At 41.1% G+C, this 25,451-nt stretch overlaps 1 protein-coding gene across 5 annotated transcripts in view; it reads left to right on the top strand.

The window, feature by feature from the left end:
* The window catches only part of MAGI2 (membrane associated guanylate kinase, WW and PDZ domain containing 2), a 955,112-nt gene that overhangs the window by 908,786 nt on the left and 20,875 nt on the right, over window positions 1–25,451 (top strand). The window contains exon 22 of one of the 5 annotated variants that reach the window (XM_066592006.1): window positions 2,274–2,365. The exons of the other annotated variants lie outside the window; for them this stretch is intronic. Within the exon in view, the coding sequence (XP_066448103.1) occupies window positions 2,274–2,365 (92 nt within the window). The remainder of the gene's footprint in view (window positions 1–2,273; window positions 2,366–25,451) is intronic. 5 annotated transcript variants of the gene reach the window in all.

Below are 25,451 nucleotides of genomic sequence, written 5' to 3'. Positions count from 1 at the left end.
CAATCAGTTATCCTGTACCTTACTGCTTCTGTGAATACTTTCTTTATATTAAGATATTAAGACATGACAGACCTCTTCAGAGACAGACAAACCTAGTCAGAAAAATACAGTATATTCTACATATATATTCTATAGAAAACACATTTTTAGCAAGAAAAAAATCTTGCTACAAAGAACCTTTGTCTTCTATAACACAGGCATTGGGGGCTGGTAGTGCCAAAACCCCCCTGACCATTTCCTTAGTGATAGGACAGAACGCTCATAAACTGCTCTGATGGAACCTCATGGCCATATTGCGTTTTAGGGCAGAGGCATTATAATAAGTTTATGGTGGAGCTGAAGATAGGGCTTTTTTACAATGGAAGGGGCAGAGATGTATCAAGGTATTAAGCAGGAAGAATACTGTCACTACCCCCTGCAGTGACCAATACTTCTCTGGGATAAGGGGCTGTCACAGAGGTACCACTGGGTCTACAGTTATTACACCCTACCACGCCACATGCTCCTGGAGAATGTTGAGTGCACGGTAGCCAGTGCTGTGGGCAGGCAATGGATGCCCAGTATTTGGAAGACTGCCCAGCTGAGAAATGTGCAAAGGAGGAATGCTCTATATATTATAAGAAGGGGAGATCAACACTGGCAAATGAATTTGTACTGATAGATGTGGGAATGATGTAAGATAATAGAGAAAGGAAGAATGAACATGTGTCCCTTAAAGAGGTTTTCCAGGGAAATACTATTGATGACCTATAATCAGGATAGGTCATCGATAGTTGATCGATCGGGGTCCAGTGCTTGGGACCCCGACCAATTAGCTGTGCAGGCACAAGCTGTCAGCACAGTAATAACACAGGTCGGAGCGGAAGCCAATGGGAGCAATGCTTGCAGTTACAAGTGCTGGCCACTACATGGGAGGTCGGCGTGGAAACTTTCACTCCAAATACACAGAGGAGTGGAAGTTCTGTGCCGACCTCCTTTATAGTGGCCAGCGCTTGTAACTGCAGGCCTGGCTCCCATTGATTTACATGAGAGCCGTGCTTGAAGTTACAAGCATCGGCCACTACAGAGAGGTCAGTGCGGGGGCTTCTGTGACGACCTCTGTGTTATTGTGATGCTGACAGCTTGCGCCCACTTAGCTGATCGGTCGGGGTCTTAAGTAACAGACCCAGAGCGATTAACTATTGATGACCTATCCTGATGATAGGTCATCAGTAGTATTTCCTTGGAAACCCCCTTTAGCAGTCACTCAGTGTAGTTGCTGTGTGCTCTATAGTGGGTGCTGCTGTGGCCATGAACCCTGTACTAGTTTTGGGGAAACCTACTATTTGTCACCACTAGAGAACACGCAGATATTTACTGCATACTGTTCAAACATTGAAGCCCCTAAGCTCCCCCTAGTAGATACTTTATTTATCTAGAACAGTGCTTCCCAACTCCAGTCCTCAAGGAGCCCCAACAGGTCATGTTTTCAGGATTTCCCCAGTATTACACAGGTGATGGAATAATGGTCAGTGCCTCAGACATTACCACTAGTGATGAGTGAGCATACTCGCTAAGGGCAATTGCTCGAGCGAGCATTCCCCTTAGGCACCCGAACCTTTTCTCTCGAGCGGGCAGGTACTCGCTAAGGGCAATGCTCGCTTGAGCAATTGCCCTTAGCGAGTATGCTCGCTCATCTCTAATTACCACATGTGTTCTTACCATAGGATATCCTGAAAACATGACCTTTTGGGGGTCCCTGAGGACTGGAGTTGGGAAACACTGCTCTAGAAGTTTGTAAATATTATTCTGTGTATTCACTTCAAAGCTCTATTCATGCATGGTGTTTTTTGTGTCATTTTAATTGACAGAAAAAAAGTTCCCTGTTGATCTTAAAAACATCAACTGCTATAAACCATCCAGTGTGAACCTGACCTTACAAGAACACAACAGAAACTTTTGGAACATCCATGTATAGTGAATGCCCTCTGCTTTATGGTACAAATACAGCATTTACCAGAATTGCTTTACATTTATACAGAAACACTTCAAGATGCCATTTAACATTAATGTAAATTAACCCATCTATGTAAATAACCCAAATATAATCTTAGCTGTCTCTAATATTAGTATTTGCATGCTTTATAAATACCAATTCTATTTCCTCTTAGAAATATTCCTATAACTTTGCTAATTATACTAAGAATTCTTTGTTAACAACAGTTCTATATCTTTGTGTCACTGTTCTGTTAATTCTAATGATTGGTCCTAGGCTGTTCCTCCCCTTCCTTTAGGAATGGTACCTTCTTCCAGTCTCTCCATGTGCATGAAAAGTGACAAGCATGGGTCCCCATATTTCTACTTATTGGGCCACCCTAAAGACACGGTTTGTAAATTCTGCATGCATATTATCATTTTTCTAATCCGCTCTTGTTTCACATGACTGTGTTTACTTATACTTGTAGACTTCTCTTCTCTGCACTGTAATCCTGTCTTTCCTCACTATTGCTTTGATACTAGGTGAGCGCACACTAACTTGTAAAGTTTTTATTAACCAGAGGAACATGAACCACATAATACATCATCCCTACCTCAACCACAGTTATTGTTCAATTATTTCACATATGGTATAATATAGAAATGATATACCCCATTACAGGGCTGCTTAAATGTGCCTGCAATTACAAATGATTGCGTAAATAGTGGTTTCTTATATAAACAGTTATTCTACGGCTGGAGGGTCATTGTTTCTCATAATAAGATTTTTGCAACAAATTATTAATTTTTACCTATTCTAGGATTAACATGTTTTAAGAGGCTCAGCTGACAGGAGCCAGGGGAGAATAGTGTTCCCGTGTCAATCAATGGGTTCCCCAATAGTCACACGTTGGGACTATATCCTACCAATAAGCTATCAATAGCTTCAGCAAGATGACCCCTTAAGCTACATCCACATGAGTCGAGATGTCATTAACGGATGTAAAGAATGAGGTGCCACAGTATATAGAAGGGAGGTTTTGAATGGAAAAAGCAGCAGCAAGGTATTTTATGCTTTGATTACACAAAAAGGTTCTGCAAGTAGACACTGTTTTTCCAAAGTCAATCAAATAAGTTCTTATTCTGAAGTGCAAGCCATCGAAATATGTGAATAGATTTTGGATGAACTTTCCATATTAGCTGCCAATAAAAAGGCATCATAAATTCTAAGTCTGCTTTCAGATGAGCATATTTTAACTGTAACCTTCATTCAGGTGACTGTGTCAGTTGCCAAAATTTTAGCCAAAATCTGCCACATGTGAATGTACTCGAATGGTGCATATTAAGCCTTGCATTTCTGGGACTCCTGGAGATTTTGACTAGCATTTAGCAACACAAAAATAGTAGTTTTGGTAAAGTCTATTTTTGCACCAAAAAAATGGTGAAACTATGTAAGATGATGTCATATCACAGAAGGTAAACTAATACAAGGTAACAAATACATGGTCAAATAAGGTGTATATAATGGAATAGAAGATCAGGTCAAATAAGGTAAAGTAAGGTTAAAAAAAAAATTGTCAAATTTGGGAAGATAAAAAAAAGATTCTAATTATAATAATTGTCATCATCAATGTTTAAACCTAAAGTCTGAAAATTATGTTTTCCATTCAAAACAAAATTCTAATTTTGTGTTATGTGACTATACAAAGAGGTATAGACATATAGTGTCCAAGTTGTATATTCAGTCAACAGATTTCCCACAACCCGTCCATTGTTCAAGAAGATTATTCAGAAATGACAGGTTTGATGAGTATTCTGTCTTTTACTATTATGTGACATTTTGGTGCCTAAAGGGCCATAATATGTTCTTTATATCATTTTGTATTTAATTGGGTGGGAAAGACATGGTGAAGTGAACAAAAGTTTGGGCCTTAAGTAATCGGAACAATTCCGATTCTAAGTTGTTGGTATCACAGTAACAAGACTGAAAGGTAATAAATCATAACGCGTTGTGTGAGAATACATACTTTGTTATTGTTGATGTGCTGCATATATCTAAATTTCATTTCTACGCTTTGGATACCTGAATATGGAAACATTTTACACAACTAAAAGCGAAATCAGAGTGATAATTTCCCTTTTTCCCTCACTTGTCAATAATAATCATGATTATGCACTAACTAAGCTGGTTAAGTTTTCGATAGGGCTTTTCAGGAGGGCATCATTTAGTAATTCATATAAGTTTTTATGCTTCTAAATCTCCATATTGAATTGTATTTTCTAGAAGTTAATATTAGCCTAACTGCAATATCTTTCTTCAGGTCTACAAGATAAGACTGGTGATAAACTTTGCTTTATTTTTCATTTTTTATGATTATAAATGTAATTGCAGTAATTTAAGCAAGTGGAATTATTAGAATCATTTACTCATAATGCCCTGCAGGAAAATCATGGTTATGTCACCTGCTTCCTGCACATTGTGTACAGTAACGGAAAGCACAGAGGAGGACATTGTGATATTTAGAATGTCTGATGAAGGTATACTGCTCTTAGTCTTCAGTGTGTAAGAATGGGAAAAAGGTTGGCAGCTTTTCTGTAGAATGGTGCAGACCTCTTGTGGTTGAGCCTCCACTTCCAGTATACAATGCAACTCCTAAACTTTTCACTTTATTCCGGAAGAAGGATTACTCTGTGACTTGGGTAATCTTCCCAGAACCTATTGAGCCTTCACTATCCTCCTTGAACAGTCCAGATTACTCACTTTTCTGGAATTGGATGACAAGTTCACACACAAGGTCTGGCACTTCTACAACCCACATTGGCTCAGCAACAGCTTACAAATTACAACAGTCTCTTTCCAGCTTCTATCCCAGCAACAACACTCTAGCCTATTTGTGCAGCACCCATCGGGGACTCTGGAATCCCTGATCTCCCGCCCACCGACAGTCTCACAGTGGCTCCACTAGACCATGCTGCACATCTCCATATATGTTCCCTGTTGCTGTGTTTCTAGCCCAATGGCACATTCCATAGTGGCTATACTCGAGTCTAATGCACATGCACACTCTGAGCTGGCTACTAAAACCAATTAACTAGTGTTATGGTGCAACACTCAGAGCCACAAAAGACCCCTCTATGTCAGCATTGGGATCTGTATCACTAACTTTATAACACCTCTTGGGTGGTATACTTCAGACCAGTGTGTTGCAATGAAAAGCTGGCTCATGCCAGTGCTAAGTCTCTTGTATTATACAATTTAACAAATGTGTGCCTTCTTTTCTAGACCCTTTTGAAAAGTTTGTAGCCAGCAGTAAATATCTGTTGTTTTTGGTACAAATTAATAATACATTTGTCTAACATGATTTGTCCAAAACTTTTAGTGCAACTAATGGCAGAATTCTGGCACAACAGGAATTGTAGATTTGCTCCATTGACATTCATTCTCCTGTAGACACTTAAGTCAGCATTTAGTTCCTTTTCGGGAGCACATAGCAGCATCTATAGTATTGTATAGAAAAGTTCCCTGGTTTTAGATGTAGTATTTTATGGCCATTTTAATTAAAATGATGCCTAGAGATAAGGTCTGACCCGCTGTTTGAGTACCTGCATTATAAGAGGGCCACACCTCTTCATGTATTCAGCGTATCCTCAGCACCTCCATGTGCCTTCACAGAAATGTATGCCTGGGGCCAACCAGGCATACATTTCTGGCGTAATGTATGCCAGTTTGTGGTGTAAATTATACATAAATCTGTAGGTCCAAGTTGGGCATACCACCTCCCAACAAGCTTTGCCCATTTTTTTAAAAAAGTGCTGTGACTGGCGCAGGAGGAAGAGAAGTCACAAAAATTTGCAACTTTTTCTATGACCCTATTGTGGCATAGAATATATAGTAAATCTCTCCCATTGCTTGCTAGATAGGAACAATAGAGAAAAAGGTGGAGGAAGGCAGGATAGCTAATAACCAATGATTCCCAGGAGCAGCCACCAACAAAATGGATGCAAAAAAATCATCCTGTTCAATTATTTCAAGTTCTTTTCTACAAATATCCTGTTCTCCTGCAGCGATATTAACCCGGGGGTTACAGAAGAACCAAATAAGCTATATATTGCTACTTTGTAATCATATGGCATGTTTTAGGCTGTGTGCTTTTGACATGGAAAATCTTCAACCTGTGATTATCATTACAAACCATTGGATGGAGGACTGCAAGGACTGGTTACCTGTGTCTGGAGAGCACACAGTAGTCTAGGGCAGGGCTTCTCAAACGTTTTCTACAAGGGCCTTACCAGACAGACCTAGGTGATGCCTGGGCCTCACCCTCTATGGTGGCAGTCCAAGCAAATATTTGAAATATTGCTCAATTTACTTTTTACCGGTCTTCTGAACATTGATAATAAAATAAGCACAAAATGAGTCAATTATGTTAAAATACACAATTTCAGCCATAGAAAAGACTGTATCTTATCATTTCAATCAAAACCTGTCACCAGCTGTGCCTCACAAATAACTCGGGGGAATCTCACTGGCAAGGTCCACCTCACAGTTTGAGAAGCATTGCTCTAAGGTATGTCATGCAACCAAATATGCTTCATCAACTCAATGCCCCATTGTACTGAATAATGTAGCTTTTGGACTAGCAAAGGAGTAAAAATTGATTTTAAAACTGGAGCGCAGACACAAAACTAGAATCTGTAAAAGGATATGAAAACATTGAAGAATCATAACTATTTGATCTCAGTCTTTTGTGTCCAAAATTCTAAATATGTATTTAAGTGTACAGTATAATACGTTCTTTCACTATATGATCATCCTTCGTTTTTAAAAAAATGTTTAGCTCTTAAGGGGAATCAGAAAAATACCAATCGTTTACATCATTTTTATGTTTAAACATTAGAGATGAGCGAGCACCAAAATGCTCGGGTGCTCGTTACTCGGAACGAAATTACCGCGATGCTCAAGGGTTCGTTTCGAGTAACGAACCCCATTGAAGTCAATGGGCGACCGGAGCATTTTTGTATTTCGCCGATGCTCGCTAAGGTTTTCATGTGTGAAAATCTGGGCAATTCAAGAAAGTGATGGGAACGACACAGTGACGGATAGGGCAGGCGAGGGGCTACATGGTGGGCTGCATCTCAAGTTCCCAGGTCCCACTATTAAGCCACAATAGCGGCAAGAGTGCCCCCCCCCCCCCACTGTCAGCATAAAGATCGTTTTCCTCTGCCACAGCTGTAACAGCTGTAGCAGAGAAGAACGATGTTTGCCCATTGAATTCAATGGAGACGGCAATACAGCAGGTTCCACTGAATGCAATGGGCTGCCGGCGATCGCAGGATGAATTGTCGGGAAGGGGTTAAATATATAACCCCTTCCCAGCAATTCATCCAGAAATGTGTTACAATAAAAATATATACCGGCGTATAAGGCGACGGGGCGTATAAGACGACCCCCCAACTGTCACCTTATACGCCAGTAATACAGTGGAGCAAAGAATAAAAATCATTACTTACTTCTTCAGACAATCTGCGGTGCTGCTGCAGGCTGTCGCTCCCTCCTGGTCCACGGCAGAGTATTGCTTTCTCTACGAAAGGCTTGAAATCCCCGCCTCCAGAAACACAGCCAATCACAGCCATTCAATGACATCATTGTCATTGGCTGTGATTGGCTGAAGGCACATGTGTTTCTGGAGGCGGAGATTTAAAGCCTTTCGTAGAGAAATCAATAGTCTGCCGGGAACCAGGAAGGAGCAAGAGCCTGCAAACACCAGGAGGGAGTGACAGCCTGCAGGAGCGCCGCAGATCGTCTGAAAAAGTGAGTAATGATTTTTATTCTTTGCTCCACTGTATTCCCGGCGTATAAGGTGACAGTTGGGGGGTCGTCTTATACGCCGGTATATATTTTTATTGTAACACATTTCTGGATGAATTGCAGGGAAGGGGTTATATATTTAACCCCTTCCCGGCCATTCATCCTGCGATCGCCGGCAGCCCATTGCATTCAGTGGAACCTGCTGTATTGCCGGTTCCATTGAATTCAATGGGCAAACATCGTTCTTCTCTGCCACAGCTGTTACAGCTGTGGCAGAGAAGAAGAATTTGTCTTCCATATGTTCTCAATGGGGTTGGCGCTGCTGCCGCCGGCCCCATTGAGCGCATATAGAGAAGATTTATGGCCTTAAGAAGGACCGTTGGGGTTCTTGAAACCTAAAATACTCCTAACACTCTCCCTATAGCAGCTCCAACACGATAGCGCTTTCCCTGAACTAATGTCAGAATGCATCCATAGCGAGCCGCGGGAGGGGCAGATTTCAATACTCGGGTGACACCTAATCTCCCCAGCCACTCACAGCAGGGGGGTGGTATAGGGCTTGAACGTTGCAGGGGGGAGTTGTAATGCCTTCCCTGTCTTTTTATTGGCCAGAAAAGCGTGCAAACTTCTCAGGGAAGAAAGTTAAAGTAACCCGAACATCGCGTGGTACTCGTTACGAATAACGAGCATCCCGAGCACCCTAATATTCGCCCAAGCATCAAGCTCGGACGAGTACGTTCGCTCATCTCTATTAAACATGTTTTAGTCCATTTTTAGTGATTTTTCACTGTGGAAATTAAAAAACAATATATAAATATCTTTTAGTTTTCACACTGGCCACTAAGCCTAATAAAAAAGCCTGACACTTCCTGATATGTACAGCAACCTCATGGACTATAGAAACATTAGTAGGAGGGGACCAATTAACTTTTGTTGAAGAGTGTTTTTGATACTTTGTGACATGTGCAAAGGTGACTGTGCAAGGAGGGGAAGGAAGAAGGTGAATCTGTTCCTATCACCTATTGTAAATGGTGTATCTTGTGTACTCTATATAGGTGTTATCTTTCATTGTAATCCTGCCTGTGAGGAGAATGAACTGGTAACTGAAACGTTTTCTATGCAATATAGGAAGTGTCAGGTTATTATTAGGTTCACTGATCAGCATGAAAACTGCAAAATAATCAGACTGTTGTTAAGTATAGGTAGTGATATGGATAATACAAAGGAAATCGCCAACTTTTAAAAAATATATGTTTAACATGAAAACTTGATTTAAGCAACATATCATTTGATGACACTTTCCCTTTAACAAATTTTCCTATGCACAGTATATTAGAAATCTAGCAAATGGATGATGTTTAAGAAGCTGATAAAATACTATCATAATTGTTTTTTGTTTTTTTAATGAACAGCTAATCTCCAATTATTTTTCTTTGTACGCCTATCAATTTTTAAATTCACACTTTATTTACTCCAATTCTTCTAGAATGGTTTTATTATATTTCCTTCCTTCAACTATGTAATGGATTAAGGGTAATAAAGCAAATTTGCTTTGCAGTTACATGTTTATAGCTTACCTCCGAAATGAAAACTCTCATTATGAACATAACTAAAACCCTCAAAAATAATCTAATGAAATGATATACATTTTCATGGATGGGTCCACTACTATAACATTTGATTTATGTAAAAACGTCTGTATAACAGAGGCAATAACACAAGTGATCACACAAGAACTTTTTTTTTTTTATAAGTAATGTGCTTATACTTTTGTTAATGGGTAAATTTGCCAGACAATGGGAGGCTCTATAACAAAATATAAATATGGGGACCTCTAATTTTCTACCATAGGATGTCAGTACCTCTGTTTCCTAATATAATACACACAGACTGACTCTACTGTACATATGTTGGTCCCTTTGATTACAGTTTTGTACACATTTTGTCAACCATATTCACTGTGTGTATCCCCTAAAATATAACTTTTAATAAATAATTTGTTTAAAAACGTTTGATGCCTCACGAACACAACAACAAACAAAAAGACAAAGAACGGAACAAAACATCCAACACTAAACAGGAACTGGAGTCGTATGATAGTGGCCCCTAAACCCACTCGTAGGGGTGTTAGGTCATGGTGGACTCGTAACCGCCAGAATATCGGTGACAATGTAATAAAGTGTCACCCTTTTTAGATGTAACTGAGGAGGAGTACCAAGTTGTGTCACCCTAAATGATACGGTTTGGGGCTAAAGACCTTACGACGGTCAAGCACTCCAAATGGTTCCTAATGGAAGAGTGGTTCGATCCGGGTTAATGCCCTAATTGCTAGATTAAGGACAGATTGATGACTAGTGAGATGTTGGTCAGAGAAAACCGATCAACAATTATAGTAGGTTCTCAAAAACAATTGGTTCAACGCGTTTCTGTCAAGTATTGACTCATCAGGAACCTTGATATAACAAAACTGTCATCTGATAGATATGGTGTAATAGCCCGTGATGCTTAAAATAGCCCTTGATGCTAGATGCTGCTGTTGAGCGTCCAAATTGGGGGTGCCCTTCACCATAAGCTTTCCTGGTATTAACAGGACCTCAGGATAGTTGCTGAAACAATGTCTGGCCCAGAGGTATCCTATTCTGAACTAAGCACGTAACCAGCTGGCACCGATAGTGGATATTACGCTGGTTATTAGGGGTGCCCAGTTTACTGCGGAAATAATGTCCGACCTAGAAGATTCCCAGTCCAAGCTGAGAAAGAGCCCTGCTAGCACTGATAGTCAATATTAAGCTAGTATTAGGGGATAAGTCCCAATTCAGTCATGATTAATTGGATAGAGCAAAGTAGGAAGAAAAGGTCAAGACAGCATCTTCAGTCTGGATGGTAGACTGGAGGGAAAAAAAAATTTCCCTCCAGTCTACCATCCAGACTGAAGATGCTGTCTTGTCCTTTTCTTCCTATTTTGCTCTATCCAGTTAATCATGACTGAATTGGGACTAAGTCAATATTAAGCTAGTATTAGGGGATAAGTCCCAATTCAGTCATGATTAATTGGACCATTGAATGTTGAAATGTTGTCATCTATGGCCACTGTACTATAACTTGAGGGACCAATAGTATTTCCCTATTGTTGTGTTACAGATTCAATTACATTCTACCCTAGAGTTAGCAAAGAAACTGTTCCGTCCCATGGTGTATCATGAAGTTAATTAGCAGAATTAGGTCTATCAGAAATGAAAGAAACTGTCAGCCTCTATGTGGCCCATAAATTACAGTTATTAGCTTATAGAAAAGGGGGTGCTGAGTTTATTTTCACCTTCCTCTCTGTTTCTCTATTATGAGCAAACACCAGTCCATTATATAATATGTGCATTGGCTTTGCAGTAAGACAAATCTACAGGATAAATAACATTGGTATTCCCATCTGTAAAAATGACAAAGTACTAAAATATGGCATTAGTTATTCTGGATGGTGAATGCCATATGAAAGAAAAAAATCATAATACCATTTTGGTTATGCTGCCTCTCAAAAAAAAAAGAATAAAAAGTGATCAAAGAGCTTTATATATAAAATGGTACCAATAAAAACTACAGTTTCCACTGCAAATAAAAGCCCTCACACAGCCCCATCAACAGAAAAATTCAGTTATAGGTCTCAGAATATGCAACGGAAAGGGTGGATTCAGACGACCGTGTTTATGTGCGCACAAAAATGCACGCCTGTTAGAACCATTGTTTTCCTGTGAGGTAATCACATGTCCATGTTTTAGAGGCGTGCAAACGCGCGCACCACAAGACATAGGACATGCGCGCCTGTAAGATCCATGCTGCACAGAACTTGCAACATGGAACATGCAGCATAGGACACATAGCACGCCCCTCCGGCCGTGTGAAAGAGCCAATGGCTGTAAATGTTTCCAAGGACCCTGGGTTTGTGATGAGCTCGTTTTTGTTTTTTTTTGCTTTCCCTTCGCATTAAAGACTCCATACTGTGGGGGCTTGCCTGTAGCTATGATTGTATTTTTTTGGGGGGGTGATGTAATGCACGGAGCTTTGTTCACGCCTTTTTTGCACATATGTGGATGCGCGCTTTTGTGCACACGTATGTATGTATACGCTCGTGTGAATCCACCCAAAGGGTAAGTTTTAAATTAACAGAATTAAATTATTTTTTACCACAATATGAACACCATAAAAATGAAACCTAATGAACAATGTTTTTTCTATTTCACCCAAATTAAAAATATTTAGAAGTTTTTTAATACATCATATGGGCTTATTTTTTCACGGCCAGCCGATATACACGTTCATCTAGGTAGTTCCACCTCCTCAGCCTCGCCGGCTCTCTGCCTCTCTCCTCCACTCTGGCGTTTGCAATGGGAGTGGGCGGGATGGGGTGGAGCTAAGCTCCGCTCTGCCCCACCTACTCCCATAGCTGGCTATGGACAAGGGGCAGGGAGGGGGCGGAAGCTTAGCTCATGTAAATAAGCCCCATGGCATATTAAATGGTACCACACATACTACAAAAAGGTTAAAGGCAGTTTTACCACCAAAGACATTTATTCTCTATCCAGGAGTCGAACCACCAGTGATCCTGAGAATGGCACCCCACCAATGCTCCTTCCCCTATCTCATTTTATCTATTCTCCTACATTATAGTGTAAGATTTTCTAGTTTGTGGTTGATTTTGTCAGGGCAGATACCCCACTTAGGTTGAAAAATAATGGGACTTTTAACTGTGTTATTAAAGGTTACGTTTTATCCAATAAAAGGATGGCAGCTTTGAGGTTTGTCTTTTTAATTTATGTGGACCCTTAGGGCCCTTTTACACAGGATGACTAGTCAGGCAGTGTGCTTCTACACTAGTGAATGGAGGCTGAGCGAGACGGAGATTGCTGCAGCTTGCCTGCCTCCATTCACAGTAAGCAGGCAGTCGTTCATAAATGAACGACTGCCTGTTTATGTGAGCTGATCCCTCATTCAGTTTTCTGCATGCAAAAACTGAATGATGAATGAGAAGCAAATTAGTTATCATTCATTGTTCAGTTGGGGCATGCATTTACACAGATACGAGAATTTAAACGATTGTCATTCAAACGGGAACCTAAACAATTTATCGGCCCATGTGAAAGGGCCCTTAGATTTATCTTTGGAGGCAAACTCCAGTTACTAGTTTACTTTTTTCTAGTTGACATGACTATACCAAAAACCACCTTGAACAGGACCTGGCAGTTGTATTCCCCACAACTACGAAGGAAGCTGCTGAATACATTATTATTTTTTGATACAAACTGTAGAAGGTAAGACAGTACAAGTAGTTACAGGATTTCTCCCAAAGGGCCCCATCCTCTAGATTTGCTGTTTTTCTTCAAATTTGCCTCAAACCCCACCTCTTCTTTATTCTGTCTTGATTTTCCTCTTTCACTAATCCATGGCTCTTAAGGGCCATTTAAATGGGACGATTATAACTCAAACAAAAATAAGCAATAATCGGCCAGTGTAGATGCAAAAAAAATGTTTACTGTTCATTCACTATTCGTTATCGCTGACTTTCAGTCAGCATTAAAAAAATTGATGGATCGCGGGCTTGTCATTGTGTGTAAACACTCTCTGCTTCACATAGAAGATGAAGCGATGAGCGAGAAGCCCGCGATCCAGTGGTGAAGTCTACCTGTATAAAAAATGCTCTGCATGACGGCTATCAACCTTAGCGGTGATGTCAGCACTCGTGGAGTCATTTAGATGACTCTCGTGCGGTCCTTATCCTACCTTTTGTATTTACTGTTCCTCTGCCTTGCAGGTTGTACTTTTGTCTCAGCATTTTGGGTGGTTCCCAATATAAATAGAGATTAAAAAATGTGTGATGTAGGCTGCAGCTTTCCATATACTGGGTTAGCGAAATTAAACTTCCCCTACAGCGCCATGTATTGGTGACTTATTTACAATTTTTTTTCCCCTAAATGGTGAGCGCATCATCTAAAGTAGCAGTCATCTGAATTTTGTCTCATTTGGAGCAGGAGAACACCCTCCAGAGGGCTTTGAGTTGGAGAAGTTTAATTTCACTACCCCTGTAGTCATGTATAACAGGAGGTATAATTAATGTATCCAGATTCTTATAGAAAGTCAGTCTATAATCCTTTTTTCAATGACTTTCTTACAGGTGCTTATCAGTCACCTTTTTCTGGCAGGTATTTTTCATTTGTAGACATGACACCAGAAACAGACAGATGTGAAATGTGTCTTTGTGCTATTGCATGCTGACTTTTGGACAGTGATTTGAGACAGTGATTGGGAAAGTGCTGGAGGGAAGAGTTTTTTATCTCAGAAGACAGTTCTATTCGGTATGTGTTCGAGGCTCCGGTATATGTTTGTGAATATTTGTTGAAAGCTTTGCCTTTCTAAAACCAGCCCTTGAATTTTTTGATGACTGATAAGTGAAGAGTAGGATTGGAATACTTATTACTTTATCTCAGGCATGAATGTGTTTCCTGGGTATAAGTACTGTACTTAATTTGTTTATGCTGTATGGATTTTGTAATGAAAAAAAATCACTACTCAGAACTCCCATTGCTCCATGGTTGGCCATACACATTAGACGCATATCTGCCGAACCCACTGATAATCTAAAGGTACCTTTACATGGGGCAATTTTACCCAAATTCTCACTGGAAACAGCAAATTTGGGTCATTATCTTCCCATGTACATGTAGCTGCCGACAGAGATCGCTCACCTGGTTTTCAGCAGAACTAGAAACCAAGTAACTATCAGGACGTGTAAACGGGGCACTCAGTGTTTAAGCAACTCCTGTTTACTATGAATAGAGGTGGGCGGGACGGAACGATCCCCAGCTGCTTTCCCTCCATTCACTTGAAGGACTATCACTTGTGTAAAACTCAGGAATGATAGTCAGACAGTAGTCAATGGTACAACTGTTCGACATTTGCGCGTCCAACAGTTGTCTCTTGTAAAGGTACCCAATTGTGAATGTCAGCCTGTGTGTATTCCAGATCCTCTTGTTCTCAGAAGATAAGTGACTTCCTTCCTTCTACATTCACAGCACATGCGTGCCTGGCAAACGTGGTTGGGTTCCTTAGTACTATAGCTGTCTATAAAACAAACGATCTAACTTGTATGGCTCCTCTAATTCTAGGATGGCAATCAGTAAGTTGCAGTGATGGATCTCACCATCTGGGCCAGTTGTGTGTGTAGCAGAGTGCTAAACTGTGAGTGTTCATTGCCTTGAAGGTATTGTAAAGGCTTATATTGTTTACTTTTAGGTTTGGGCTACACACTTCATCTCTAAATTTTTTGGAAAGGTTTAGGTGAGGTATGCCTACTTCCCCGAATTTAGTAGACCATTAAAATGAAGCATAAGGTTAGCAACTTAAGGCCACTCTCACACAAGTGCTTGTAAAAATGTTACATTTTTCAATGCAGCATTTACTGTATCTTCAGCTGCGTCAACATGTATTTTTGGACAGCACTGGAAACGTTTCCCATTCGTTACAATGGGCGATACATCACATTTTAAAACGCTGAAATGCTCAAAAATAGAACAGACAGTGCTTGAAAAACATGGTGATAAAAATGCTACATTTAAACACTCGTCTGAGAAGGCCAATTGAAATCAATGGAGGCATTTTACAGTGTTTTAACGCTGCGTTTAAAATGCAGCATTAAACGCTGAAAAAAGCTGTGTGCGGGGGAGGACCAGACAGTGAAAGGCTCTTCAATAGAAGCAGTAGATGGCGCTATTCTGTCATTAGTTTAGGGGATATAAACTTTTTACTAATGTAAGCAAAGAAAAACGGTACAATATTGCAGCACTGCGCAGTCTCGCGTGTGTTCTGATGACATCAACTGACATATGAGCACCAAGATCCTGCTTACAAAAGCAAAAGATCAGCTGCGCATGTGCCAGTTGACAGTCATGGCACACGCAGGAATTCACAGCGCCACGTGCACATCACAGGAGGCATGAGGTGTGGACATTTTGGAAACACAAATGGCTAGCAGAGACAGTCTGGCCTGACCACCAAGCTGGTCTTCCTCATTAAGGCCTCATGGGTGGATCGGATTCCGCATGCGGGAACTCGCAGCAAAATCTGACCCTGCCCGCGGCGGAGGAAACTGCGGGTCTTCTGCTTACCCGTTTGGGTCTTCTATCTTCTTCACTGTGGATGTGTGCGGAAGCACCAGCGGCGCATGCGCAGTGGAGCTTTGTATTTTTTAAAACTCCGGCTTTTCCCACTGCATCCACGGGCGCGTCCGCAATTCAATTGCAGACAGGCAGCGGATCAGACGGCTTCCATTGACTTCAATGGAAGCCGTCCATGCGGGAGCCGCACTGAAATGGAGCATGCTGTAAATTCTTTTCTGGACCATAAGGTCTGTAAATCAAATCCGCATGCTTTATTTCATTTGGGGACGCCCATGTTTTCCTATGGGCGGCTTGATTTGTGGACATTAAGCCTTACTTGCCATGAGAGAATTTCAAACTGGAATCATTCAAGTATGCTTTTATCAACAGACTAATAAAACCTATTGTAGGAAAGAAGGGATCATTAACATTGTTACTAATGGGAACATAAAACAGTGCTACAGGTGCTGACAGGTTCCTTCTAGGACGGATTCACACGACCATATTAGCGTGTGCAATACAGTGAAAAGAACCTATTGATTTCAATAGATTCATTCACGAGTATATATCTTGCATGCGCAATTGTGTTGTACAAAAAAATATGCAGCATGCTCTATATTCCTGTGCATTTGCGCATGGAAATAGAACTTATGAAAGTAATTAGATTAATTAGCCTTTTCAATGTATGGGACCATGGCTGTGCCACAAAAACACAACCCCTGATGCACAAAAACGTGGTGCAATGTGCATCTGCTTGTGTGAATCTGGCCCTTTAAATCTAAACAATACTTTTAGTGGGACAACCCCTGTAAGTTAAATCCTATGGCAGAAATTTACTGAAAATGAAGGTAGTTCAGCACATCCATGGGGCAATTAATCTCATTTAATGTTGAGCTGCATTAAAATGAATGTGTAGCACAGATGTGATACTTCGAACCGGCTTACGGTCACTATGGCAAAGCGCTCTGTGATGTTCTTGGGCAAAATGCAAAGATAAATTTGAAATGAAACAATCCCATTTTGTATAGAAATGGATTGTTCTATCTTGGCTGAATTCAGATGTTTTCTAATGGTTTTATCTGACCAGTGCAAACTTTATAAGATTGATGTGTAATCTGTATAATTATATGTAAAAGCTATGGTTTAAAAAAAAATCTATTTTAAAAATGTACAGTATCAGCTGAAAATTGGATATCTTCAAAGATGACTTGCTTAAGGCTACCTTCACACGGGCAAGCCCGATATCGGGAGTTGATGTGAGGTTCATATTTGTGCAAGATTTGTGCGTCTCACAAAGCACCAATATCATGTGATTTTTCTCGCCAATGTGAAGCCGGCCTAATCTGCATCAAATCCACGTAACGCAAGTGCCCCGTTCATTTGAATCGGGAGGTGCATCACAGTCTGCATGGCGCCGATTTTTTTCCCTATGTGGATTTGAAAACCAATCACATAAAAAAATGTCAGTTCTTGACAAGAATTCTGCTTTGGGGAATCTGCACACAGACTGTGCTAAATCCTTGTATGAATCCAAGGCAACCTGAAGCGCAAATCTGCGGCTCAGCTGCAGGCTTTAAGGTGGAATCCTTGTGGAAAAATCCAATGCAGATTCTGGCCTCGGTCAGACGGGCGTTTTTTCGCGCGATTTGCGCATGCGATCTGCGGTCTTTTAGAACCATTGCTTTGCAATGGTATCGGACACATGGGCACTTTTTATGCGCTTGTGCGATAAATTATAGGACACAAGAAATCGCAGATCGTGCCTATCTGCAATCTGCGATTCCTTGTGTTCTATTATATGCGCTCAAAGGGGCCGGCGGCAGCAGCCCCGACACCATTGAGAACATATACTACGCAAATCATTCTCCTCTTCCACAGCTGTAACAGCTGTGGCAGAGAAGAATGATGTTCGCCCATTGAATTCAATGGAGCCGGCAATACACCCGGCTCCATTGAAAGCAATGGGCTGCAAGCGAGCGCGGGATGAATTTTCGGGAAGGGCTTAAAAATATAAGCCCTTCCCTGAAAAGCATCCAAAAATGTGTAAAAAAATATATATATATACTCACCTTGTCCGTGCAGCCGGAGTTCAGCCACGGCTGGCCGGCAGTTCTCCTGAACTGCTCTGGGTAGTATTCAGCAGGCGGGGATTTAAAATCCCCGCCTGCTGTATGGGCTGCCTCTGATTGGTCACAGCCCTCACCAATCAGAGGCAGCTCTCACTCACGCCCATTCATGAATTCATGAATGGGTGAGTGAGTGCTGCCTCTGATTGGCTCAGCGCAGCGACCAATCAGGGGCAGCTCTCAGCTGTCATTCAATGGGCTGGACAGCGCTCCTGCGATCGGGCCCGTTTCAAAGGAAACGCAGCTAGGAGCAGATTTTTCCGGCGATTTTTCGGCCCCGGTCACGCGATTTGCGGATGCGCACCTGTTATGCGATCCGCAAATCGCAGCAAAAAACGCCCGTCTGACCGAGGCCTCTGCTTGTATGAACATAGCCTAAGGGCTTTCCACATCGGCAATAGATTTTCCTGTGATGCGAGAGTGGATGATAACACATTATTTTGAAACCAATGATTTTCAATGGTTCCATTCTCCTTTGCGATGTTTTTTTTCACTCCAAGTTGCGATTTTAAAAAATCTGCAATATTGCCCATTGTTTTCAATGGGGCCGGCGGCAGCAGTGCCGGCCCCGTTAAAATCAATGGGAGAAGATCGCGAAAGAGCTTTGCAATCCCTCATTGTGAGGAGAGAGAGGGGGTGGAGCTACAGAGGATCAATTATATATCGCCCCATTTTTGGGGAGAGAGTGGTCGGGGAATAAAGAGGATTTTTTTTTGCAAAATTTCCAGTGTGCTGGTTCTATCCTTTGATTGAATCTCTTCTGACGTGGTGGGGATCTACAAGTCCAGATCCATTGTGGGACCGTGCACCAGGCGTTTATCCACTCCTTGGTTATAAGGTTGTGCTGCACTCCACTGCTTATTGATCATTTGCTTGGGGCTAGAAGGCTTTCTCAGGGCTTACCTGCTCGAGCATAATCCTTAAAAATAAACCATGATCACTTCTTTGTAGAATGGTGTATACTAGAAATCTTAATTGTTCTATAGTGGATATTTATCACCTATTCACAGAATGCCTGATCAGCGGGGGCCTCACCACTGGGACCTCTACCAGTCACTAAAATTGGGGGCACTGCCCCCCCCCCCGCCCACACACACACACACACTTCTCACTACACAACTACAGTGAGGAAGAGTTTGAATGGAGCGGTGGTCTCGCATGACATGGGGTAGATGAACAGCTGAATTTATTGCACAGATTTTAATAGAATTTCACTATGCAAGCAGTGAAAACATATGTGCACCATCTATACTAATGACATAAAAAGTACCTTTATTATGTAGATAAGAACCTTTGAATGGGTGGTGCAACTGTGGTAAAATGGCTCAGTTTCAATAACTATGTTTAATGGTAATCCTAAGCAAAATCAATCTTACCTTTCACATTATTCAGCAGGATACAATTGCACAAAATACAACTATTACAAAAATGTCTGTGTTCCTATCTGCTTATATAACAGCTGATCAGACTCCATTACACTACCATGAAACTAGAACTGGTATATTCATGCTACATGTAATTATAAATGGCTATGTCATACATAGTCAAGGGCTCTTATTATTGCAGTCTTGTAGTATTAGATTTGCACATCTAAAGGGGTTTTCTGCAGGAATTATACAAAAACCATAAGGTGAGTATATTGGAAGCTTTATTCTTTTGCTAATATTTATACCTGAAGAAATACTTTTTCCGGAAAACTCCTATCATAGCTTTTCAGTATGGCTGAACAATAAAATGTTTGATTCCCTGTCCAATTATGTACCAATCCCTTGACTAATTATCAGTGAATATACAGAGGTGTCCTATCTTCCAGAACCTCTTAAACTCACCCATTTATCACTGTACGTTCTCATGATGGTTTCATACCAATACGACCGTTCTATGGATTGTATGGTGAACTGATTCATTAATTGTCTTCCAATATGAAGTAAATATAAGTGCTTATCCTGGAAACTACAGTATGAATCTCCATCATGTCTTAGAGGAGTGTAGCTTACATTTAGTAGGTTAAATTAACTTTAATTTGAGACCATCCATGAAAATTGTTATCTAAAAGTATCGTAGTCTAAACAACTTTTGGTATTTTTGTCCGTCTTTGCATCCAAATTAGGCACTAGCAACCTAAAGCTGTATTTTGATGATCCCCATTATGCATCAAGGAAGATCTGCATGCTGATATTTTCAACCAGTTAATAAAATGACAAAGCGCTATGTATGTACAGAACATGTAACGAGAAACAGTGGAAGTGGCACTGTTTTCACAGTCTCCTAGCATGTTGAGTATGAAGCACACTGCACTTTGCATGATAACATAGCACAACAATGTAGCTTCACATGCACTCTAGCACCCTGTCCATGCCATATTGCTTCGGGGCAAGAAACAACCATGCTGTTGGCAGTTTGAATTCCCTCTTTGTGTTAATTATGGTATTAGCTTTTCCACGTAATTTTTGGAAAAGACTTAAGCGTTTTAGCATTCTGTTCTATTTTTTTAGGTTGACAGCACAATTCTGTTGCTTAGGAAGCCAATAAGAGCATTCTGGAGAACACGATTTTTAAAATATATCAGCTTTAGTTAATGTAGGTCCCCATCTCCAAAATGGAGTACAATACCTGAAAAAGACCTAAAATAATTATGGATGCCCATGCTCAGATGCTGGATATATCAACCTCATAATTTCTCTGCATTACAAAGTAGAATGCATCATACACAATTCCTTATGTTATTCTTTGTAATACCGAAAACCATCAATTACTTGTGTATATAGATTAACCAAAAATATTATTTTCCGAATTCTTTTTTTTTTTTAACCTAGCCACGTTCTACTTTTCTACATAAAGTAATGTTGCACTAAGGTTTACCATTAATTATCTCCCATGGTCAAAATCTGGTCATAGACCCCACATTTCCGATACCCATCAGATGCACAACCAATTGGTTGTCCAACTGTATCTTTGTCTGACACCACTTTAATGTTTGTGACAATGCACTCTTAAAGGTTGCCACAAGGACGGAGAGAATGTTTCCTTTGAAACTGATCTAAACATGTTGGAAAATTAATGGTAATATGGGATCTGTTAGACACTGTTGGGAGCCACTGTACGGAGAATCCAAGGCAGCATAGCAGCTTCTGTCATGACCCAGAAGAATTGTGATGGATCATAATGTATCCATTAGATTTATCCTGAATCGTTAAAATGGAGGTCATGATGGCAGCATGAATAAGGCCACTCTCGCACCCGATGCTTTCTACCGCAATTAGCGCGGTGTCCAAAGCACCACGCTAACCGCAGTACAATGCTCCCATTGATTTTATTGTGGCTTTACAGACATGTGCTTGAACACTGAGTTTCTAATGCCGTGCTTTACAAGTGCTATCTGTTCTATTTTTGTGCATTTTCACATTGTTTAACGCACCTCCTCACCATCACAATGATGGAGTGCATTTAAAAGCACTGTCAAACACTGTGACATGCATTCAAGAATACAGTTCGAAATTGCGGTAAAAATGGCGCAATTTCGAGCTGCATTTTCCGAACGCATTTGTGTGAGAGTGGCCTAAAGTTTTACTTATTGACAACATTAAAAAAATAATAATAATGGTTGTGACGGAAGCTGCAAAAAAAAAAAATAAATCATAAGATCAGGGATTTTATAATTGGTTTATTAAAAAAACTTAGTAACTTGTCAAAAATGACAAGTGTGAACCCAAATGCTGTTAGAAAATGAGTCAATATGGATCAAAACTTTATAATAGAACATATAATGCCAGTGTGAACAGAGCCTTATAATAATCAACTGACTGTTGGTTGATAAATTGTACCATCAACTTCAGGGCATGGCCATCGAACAGATGAAAAATGAACATGAGGTCTAAATACTCACAAGTTTAGTCAATTGTCAGTTGGATACACAATAGGACATGGCCCATTAAATTACAACAACCTGGAAACACTTTAAGATTTGCTACAATTTTCAAAGATTAAGATTTGATTCAGATCATGACGGATAATAACGGATCCATCAAAGATCCTATGAAGCAAAAACCATGTTTCAATGGAAGCGAGCCAAAGGTGCCATTTTTACTATAAACTTTTTCTTAACATACATAAACTAATCACTTTGAGAATACTCTCTTGTTGAGCTCCCACCATGCTTTGCAAGAACAATTAAACATCAATGCACATTTTTGGAAAAAGCATTTCCAAAGGGTTTAAAGAAAATATATGGTGCAAAAAAAGACATAAGACATGAAGAATGTCTTTCATACAATAGTGTCTAAAATGATGTTGCTAAGGGCTCAGTCACACGGGCGTTTATTGCCGCGATTTGCGCATGCGCATGCGTCCGGCGATTTTTTAAAACCATTGCTTTGCAATGGTATCGGACACATGAGCGCTTTTTATGCGCTCGTCCGATAAATTAGAGAACAGAAATCGCAGATCGCACCTATCTGCGATCTGCTATTCCTGTTCTCTTCTCTATATGCGCTCAATGGGGCCGGCGGCAGCAGCGCCGACCCCATTGAGAACATATAGAAGACAAATCATTCTTCTCTGCCACAGCTGGAACAGCTGTGGCAGAGAGGAACGATGTTTGCCCATTGAATTCAATGGAGCCGGCAATACAGCCGACTCCATTGAAAGCAATGGGCTGCCGGCGTGCGCGGGATGAATTATCGGGAAGGGGTTAAATATATAACCCCTTCCCTGCAATGCATCCTGAAAAGTGAAAAAATTAAAAAAAAGGATGTACTCACCTGCTCCCGGCAGCCTGAGATCCCTGCGGCCGTCCTGCAGTGGGTGTGAAGGGGGTGTGACTCAGGCTTGCCCCTGATTGGCTCAGCCTGAGCCAATCAGAGGCTGATCTCAGTCACACCCATTCATGAATTCATGAATGGGTGTGACTGAGACTTGCCTCTGATTGGCTCAGCGCTGAGCCAATCAGGGGCAAGCCTGAGTCACACCCCCTTCACACCCACTGCAGGACGGCCGCGGGGATCTCCGGCTGCCAGGAGCAGGTAAGTACATACATTTTTTTTCACTTTTCAGGATGCATTGCAGGGAAGGGGTTATATATTTAACCCCTTCCCGACAAATCATCCCACACTCGCCCGCAGCGCTTGCATTCAATGGAGCCGGCTGTATTGCCGGCTCCATTGAATGCAATGCGCTGGACAGCTCCGGCCCGTTTCTAATGAAACGCGGCTAGGAGCAGATTTTCGGGCGATTTTTCGGCGCCGGTCACGCGATTTGCGCATGAGCATCCGTCATGCGATGCGCAAATCGCGTGAAAAAACGCCCGTGTGACTAAGGCCTAAGGTTGCAATCATGCTTTGATTTTTTTTTAGCTAAATACACAAGTGGATCCAAAGGAGAGCATCCGGCTTTCTTTTTATACATTTTCTTCTTTTTTGATCTATTTTTAGTTTAGTCTGAACAAATTGTATCACTAGCTGCTACAAAAACGGCACGTGTGATTGTAGCTTTCTGGAATTAAAAAACCTGATGAAATAAAGATCATTTAAACCCTTATAACCTATAATCAATTTTTCTATCATGGGTCACAAAAGAGGGAATGGAGTGGGGCTTGAGAGGAAAGCCTGCTACATACTCAGCGACTATCAGCCATTTCTGACACTTGTCAGTTGCCAGAATTGGCCACAGTCAGAGCTAGCTCTGTTTGTAACCGTTTAGCTGCTTAAATGACACAGTAAATGCTGGCTGTGGTATCTAAGCAGGGTTGCTGATGGTTTACAATGGCAGCCTGCAGCATTCTGGAGGCTCGCATGCCTGCCATGGATTTCAGCCTATTAAGTGCTGCCTGTGGCAACCAGTAGTTGTAGTACAGTACAATACTGAAACAAGTTCAAATCCCCCATGTTGACCCAAAAAGTGCAAAAAAAAAAACGTATAAAAAGTTTATTTTAAAAAATAATGGGGATCATAATATGGTTACAAAAAAGGCCTTTTTCTTTAAGTATTATATTTATTTAAAAGAAGTAAAACGTTTAATAATTTTATAAATTGGGGATCAGCATGATTGTAGTGACCCACAGGATAAAGTTAATATGATATTTTTACCACAATGCGAAGGTCGTAAAAAACTGACTCCTCTTTAAAAAATGGTGTAATTGCATTTTTTCCATTTCACTCCAATAAAAAAGTTTTTCAATACCTTTTATATGGTATATTGAACGCAGGGAACAAAAAAATGAAAAATGGCTTGAATCCCTTCATTAAGGGATTAAAGAAAAATCTCCCCTTTTCTATATATTCCCTTTCATAATTCCTGTGAAGGATCTATTGAGACCTCTTGTCATAATCTGCACCAAGGAAAGCTAATGGATCCCTTTAATTTAATTCATTATGAAATAATACAAAACCCTATTTCTTGGATGAGCTTCAAGCGATTTTCTGGGACTAAAAACTGATGACCTATCCTTAGGCTAGGTCATCAATATCTGACCGGTGGATGGGCCTACCAGCACCCCTACCGATCAGCTGTTTGGGTGATCGTTGTGGCCTGTACTCTTACCTGTGATGTCACATGCTCTATGTGCAGCTCAGTCCCAGTTAAGTTAATATATATAATGAAAGGAACTACGCCGGATATAGAGCGTAAAGGTTGCAGTGGCCACCTGGATGCTGCAGCCTCTTAAAACCTGTTGTTATGCGTCCTAGGCTGAGGATAATTTAGCTCTAAAAAACCACTTTTAGGCCGGCTTCACACGAGCGTGACGGGCTCCGCTGCGGAATATTCCGCAGTGAAGCCCGTCACGGCGCCCCCCAGAGACCCCATACTTACCAGCGGAAGATAGCGTGAAGACGCTTCCCCGCCCACCGCCGTCGCATCATGTGACACGCCCACTGCGTCACGTGACGCGGCCGGCCGCGTCGTGTGACGCGGCGGCGGTAGGTGGGGAAGCGTTTTCACGCTATCTTCCGCTGTGGTACAGCGGGAGATAGCGTGAACGGACGGCTTCCATTGACTGCAATGGAAGCCGTCAGCACGTACACCCGCGGCAAATAGAGCATGCTGCGGGTGAGGACGGGAGATTTCACGGTGCGAAATTCCGCGGTGGAATTACGCATCGTGAGCATTGTGCTATTAGGTTCAATAGAACCTAATAGCAGCGGGCAACGCAGCGGATTTTTGCCGCGAATTTACGCGGCGTAAATCCGTTCGTGGGAAGGAGGCCTTAAGAGCTCGTGTACACAGCAATTCAGTATTCGATTCTTGTATATTTCAGCTTTACTTGATTTATATTTAGTTTATATCAAGTTGCTTTGGGGTTCATTATATAGTATGCAGTCTATGCATTTCTCCTTTTAATCCTTATTACTATCTATATTACAATTGTAAAAGAATAAAGCAAATATGAAGTTGTTAATTATAAATTATTCAGTAGGCACATT

Source organism: Eleutherodactylus coqui, chromosome 2, assembly GCF_035609145.1.
Source record: "Eleutherodactylus coqui strain aEleCoq1 chromosome 2, aEleCoq1.hap1, whole genome shotgun sequence".
Taxonomy (NCBI): domain Eukaryota; kingdom Metazoa; phylum Chordata; class Amphibia; order Anura; family Eleutherodactylidae; genus Eleutherodactylus; species Eleutherodactylus coqui.
Note: the sequence above shows the minus strand (reverse complement) of the source record. Positions and strands in the feature narration are given on the sequence as shown.